The 5138-nt window shown below is 48.9% G+C and overlaps 1 protein-coding gene across 1 annotated transcript; it reads right to left on the bottom strand.

Moving 5' to 3' along the window:
- Positions 1 to 699: 699 nt before the first annotated feature.
- On the bottom strand, positions 700 to 2725 carry LOC129714321 (adhesion G protein-coupled receptor E3-like). Its single transcript, XM_055663859.1, has 3 exons — positions 2560 to 2725; positions 1625 to 1718; positions 700 to 872 (listed from the first exon to the last, which is right to left on the bottom strand). Exons 1-3 carry the CDS (start codon positions 2707 to 2709, stop codon positions 802 to 804), a joined length of 315 nt encoding a protein of 104 aa, XP_055519834.1. The 5' UTR covers positions 2710 to 2725; the 3' UTR covers positions 700 to 801.
- Between the last annotated feature and the right edge of the window lie 2413 nt (positions 2726 to 5138).

Below are 5138 nucleotides of genomic sequence, written 5' to 3'. Positions count from 1 at the left end.
ATTACTCACCGGCCTACGAACAGGCCCGACCGACTAACCCTGACCCTAACCCTAATCCTAGCCCAGCTGTACATTTGTTATTTATCATTTTTATTTAACAGTTCACATCATAACTTTATAAAGAGAAATCAATTGAAAAACAAAATGATCAGCAAGGTGAGCATTACCTTTATTCCTTGGAAACCTTGTTATTGCTACTGATATAATGAGGAGGCAGCCATGATCCCAGGGTCCTCGCTGCCTAGCGACCATCAAACAAAACGCGGCATTGGTCAATTAGCGTCTGACCTCAATGTCAAACGTGCATTGATTGGACAATTACTACTCTGAAAATTGGAAGTTTTAGTCATATTTAAACAAAATGTGCAGGTTTTGTTCTTGACGAGTTTCAGGTATGATTTATATCATATTTTTACACAATATGTGAAAAATTCAGGTAGTTCCGCAAGTTTGGTCATGAACCTGAAGGAAAAATCTCCTCGGCCCACAGCCTAATAGGAACGATTTAGATTGAGAAAGATAATTGGGCAATTGGGACGATCTTAGATCTTGTTCAGCATGGATGAGTTGGGCCGAAGGGCCTGTTTCCATGCTGTATGACTCTACGAACAGTCTTCCACCTGAAACGCTAACCTTTCCTCTTTCTCCAGACGCTGCCTGACCTGATGAGTATTTTCGTTGTTTATTTTTGACTTGCAGCATCTGCAGGTTTGTTTGAATTCCGTGGGATTCATGGATGGTTGGTACAAAATGATGATTCACTGCTGGAAGAATCTGCAGCTGAAGACGCTGACTGGCTCATCATTCAGAGCCCATATTCTCCCACGCAATGTCCAACTGAGTTCTCTTCACAGTCTCATAGCCTTCGAAACCTGAGAATAAAACCAAATATGTGTAAGAAAGAACTGCAGATGCTGGTTTAAACATTGACTTCCCCAACTTCAGATAGTCCTTGCTTTCTCTCTCCATCCCCATCCCCTTCCCAGTTCTCCCACCAGTCTTACTGTCTCCGCCCACATTCTATCTTTGTCCCTCCCCCTCCCCTGACATCAGTCTGAAGAAGGATCTCAACCCGAAATGTCGCCCATTCCTTCTCTTCGGAGATACTGAGTTACTCCAACATTTTGTGTCTACCTTCGAATAAAACCACATGACAGACTTTACCTGCCATGTCCAAGCATCATAATAATCTGAGCACAGAGAAGATTTACGAGGATGTTTAGTTTAGAGATACAGCGCAGAAACAGGCCCTTCGGCCCGAGTCCGCTCCGACCAGCGATCCCCGTACACAAACACTATCCCACACACTGGGGTCAATTTACAATCTTTTACCAAAGCCAATTAAGGATGTGGGAGGAAACCGGAGCACTGGGAGTAAACCCACGTGTTCACAGGGAGATCATGCAAACTCCGTACAGACAGCACCCGTAGTCAAGATGGAACCCGGGTCTTTGGCACTGTGAGGCAGAAAGTCTACCGCTGTACCATGATGCAGGAAGGGGAGGAAGGAATGGAGGGGTGTGTTGGAGCATTGGAGAGGCGGCACCAGTGCAGCGCATGTCACAGCAGCTGGCTGGGGTTCGCTGCGGTAATGCACCATGCGCGTTTGGTCATCGGCACTCACCGTCACTCATGGCGATGGGGCAGGAGGTGTCTGCCGCCTCTGCCTTCTTCCCCTTGCACATACGGCTGAACCAGTTGCTGTATTCTCTCCTCACCTGCCCACAGAAGGTAGCGTAAATAAACAAATCAGCACAAGAACATCGCACAAGACCGTACACTGGCGATGTGAAAGTGAACCGTAGATTATTAATGTTCTTTAGATTTTTAGTTTAGAGATACAGCGTGGAAACCAGTCCTTGTCACTTGAAAATCTGAGTCCTTGTGTCATCCGACCCACATTGCCACTATATACTTACAAACTATTGATTCAGAATTAAAGAACGTTCATTTAAGGAGATGAGGAGGAATTTCTTTAGTCGGTGGCGAATCTGTGGAATTCGTTGACACAGACGGCTTTGGAGGCCAAGACATTGGTTATTTTTAAAGCAGAGAATGACAGATTCTTGATTAGTACGGGGATCAAAGGTTATGGTGAGAGGGCAAGAGAATGGGGTCAAGAGGGAAGACAGATCAGCCATGATTGAATGGTAGAGTGGACTTGATGGGCTGAATGGTCTAATTCTGTTCTCATGAACTGATGAATTCTGTTGTCGGTGAAGGGCGACACGGTGGCGCAGCGGTAGAGTTGTTGCCTCACAGCGCCAGAGACCCGGGTTCGATCCTGACTACGGGTGCTGTCTGTACGGAGTTTGCACGTTCTCCCCGTGACAGTGTGGGTTTTCTCCGGGTTCTCCTGTTTCCTCCCACAATCCAAAGACGTACAGGTTTGTAGGTTAATTGGCTTTGGTAAAAAATGAAAATTGTCCCTAATGTTTAGGATAGAATCAGAGAGTCATAGAGTGATATATGTGGAAACAGGCCCTTCGGCCCAACTTGCCCACACCGGCCAACATGTCCCAGCTACAGCAGAATAGCGTGAGGGTGAGAGCAGATTACCTGCTGGTTCAACAGGCAGTGGACCAGGAAGATGAACACTCCCTGGGAGCCGTTTACAATGGTGAATATGTACGACAACACTATGGTGTCCTTGTTCAGCTGGAAAAGTCCAATGACCCATGAGCAGCCCAACACAACGAATTGAGCCATGGTCTTGAAGGTCCGTATCCTGGTGATGTACAAAGACAGGGTGAGGACCTCAACCCAGCAGTGAACCATGCCCAAAATCCCCTCAACCCCCAACATTCCTTCCCCTCTCTCTCGTCTCCCTCTCCAAGATTCAAGATTCAAGATTCAATTTAATTGTCATTTGGACCCCTTGAGGTCCAAACGAAATGCCGTTTCTGCAGCCATACATTACAAACAAATAGACCCAAGACACAACATAATTTACATAAACATCCATCACATCGCTGTGATGGAAGGCCAAAAAAATGTATCTCTCCACTGCACTCTCGCCCCCCCCGATGTCAGAGTCAAAGTCAAAGCCCCCGGCCGGCGATGGCGATTGTCCCGCGGCCATTAAAGCCACGCCGGGTGATGCAAGGTCGCACACCGGGTCTTGCTGTTAGAGCCCCCGGCGTGCGCTCGCAGAGTCCCGCGGCCATTCCAAGCCGCGCGGGGCGGTGATGTCAGGCCCCGCTCCAGGAGCTCTTCGACCCCGCAACTCGGGCGGGAGAAGTCGCCATTGCAGGAGCCCTGAAAAGCGGTCTCCCTCCAGGGACCCGCGGGCTCCCGGTGCCGCCGTCCGCCAGACCCGCAGTTGCAGCCTCCGAATCTCCGGAGGTCGGGCCGCAGCAGCAGCAGCGCTCCACCACCGCTCCACCCGCTCTGGACTCGGCCAGCTCCGCGACGGTGAGGTGAGTCGTCGGCACCAGAGTCCCCGGTCTTCTCCTGTTGGAGGCCGCTCCTCGTTGCAGCCCCAATGACAACGGAGACCCGACAGAAAAGGTGCAGGGAGAGATTTAAAAGTTACCCCCTCCCTCACACCCCACCCCCCCCCCCCCCCCCCCACAACACACACCCCAACAAAAAATAACAAAAACTACATAGAAACATAGACAAAAAATAATAAAAACGCGGACGGGCTGCAGAGGCCGCTGCTGACGAGAGTCGCGCCGCCTGCCGGATCTCCCCGACTCTCAGTCTGAAGAAGTGGTCACATACACCAAGTATGAAGAAGGGTCTCGACCCGAAACATCACCCGTTCCTTCTCCCCAGAGATGCTTCCTATCCCGTTGAGTTACTCCAGCATTTTGTGTCTAACTACTATCTACCTCACTGGTGACTCTCAGACTATCCTTGATCGGACTTTGCTGGCTTTACCTTGCACTAAACGTTATTCCCTTATCATGTATCTATACACTGTAAATGGCTCAATTGTAATCACGTATTGTGTTTCCGCTGACTGGATAGCTTTTCACTGTACCTCGGTACACGTGACAATAAACTAAACTGAACTGGGAACATGAGGAAAGGAACTGCAGATGCTGGTTCAAACCACAGATAGACACAACAAGCTGGAGTAACTCAATGGATCAGGCAGCATCACTGGAGAGAAGGAAACAATGGCCTGTATCCTTTATCATCGTTACTTTTTTGCATATCATTCATTTGTTCTATTTATTTTTAAGAAAGAACTGCAGATGTTGGAAAAATCAAAGGTAGACAAAAATGCTGGAGAAACACAGCGGGTGAGGCAGCATCTATGGAGCGACGGAAATAGGTGACGTTTCGGGTCAAGACCGTTCTTCAGTCTGATGTGGGGTGGGGGGGGGGGGGGGGGGGAAAGAAAAGAGGTGGAGACAGTGGGCTGTGGATGAGCTGGGAAGGGGAGGGGAAGAAAGGAGAAAGCAAGGACTACCTGAAATTGGAGAAGTCAATGTTCATACCGCTGGGGTGTAAACTACCCAAGCAAAATATGAGGTGCTGCTCCTCCAATTTGCGGTGGGACTCACTCTGGCCATGGAGGAGGCCCAGGACAGAAAGGTCGGATTCGGAATGGGAGGGGGGAGTTGAGGTGCTGAGCCACCGGGAGATCAGGTTTGTTATTGCGAACTGAGCGGAGGTGTTGGGCGAAGTGATCTATTTACGTTCTATATATATGTTTTATATCTCTCTACATCACCCTCTATATCTCTCGTTTCCCTTTCCCCTGAATCTGGGTCTGAAGAAGGGTCTTGACTTGAAACGTCACCTATTCCTTCTCTCCAGAGATGATGCCTGACCCGCTGAGTATCTCCCCACAGTTATTGTTGGCTAGCGATCAATATCCTCACTGTAGCTGAGCAGACCCAGCAACCCTACGATGGTTGACCTCTGTCTCCCCCGGTTTCTTGTGAGGTTTCATACGTACCTGGAGTCCTTGATGGTTGAGACATTGGTGTTCAGGGCAGTCTTGATATTCCTCAAGTTCCATATGATCATGACAAACAAAACCGTGTTAACCTGCAACACAGCAGCACCGTAATTATAGTTCCAACTAGACCAAGTGATCTTCCAATCTCACTGTGGAACTGCTACACTACAATGCTGAGAAACTATATTCTGCACTCTGGTAGTTTTCTCTTCACTCGTAC

This window comes from Leucoraja erinacea, chromosome 39, assembly GCF_028641065.1.
Source record: "Leucoraja erinacea ecotype New England chromosome 39, Leri_hhj_1, whole genome shotgun sequence".
Taxonomy (NCBI): Eukaryota; Metazoa; Chordata; class Chondrichthyes; order Rajiformes; family Rajidae; genus Leucoraja; species Leucoraja erinaceus.
This window is presented reverse-complemented; position numbering and strand designations above follow the sequence as displayed.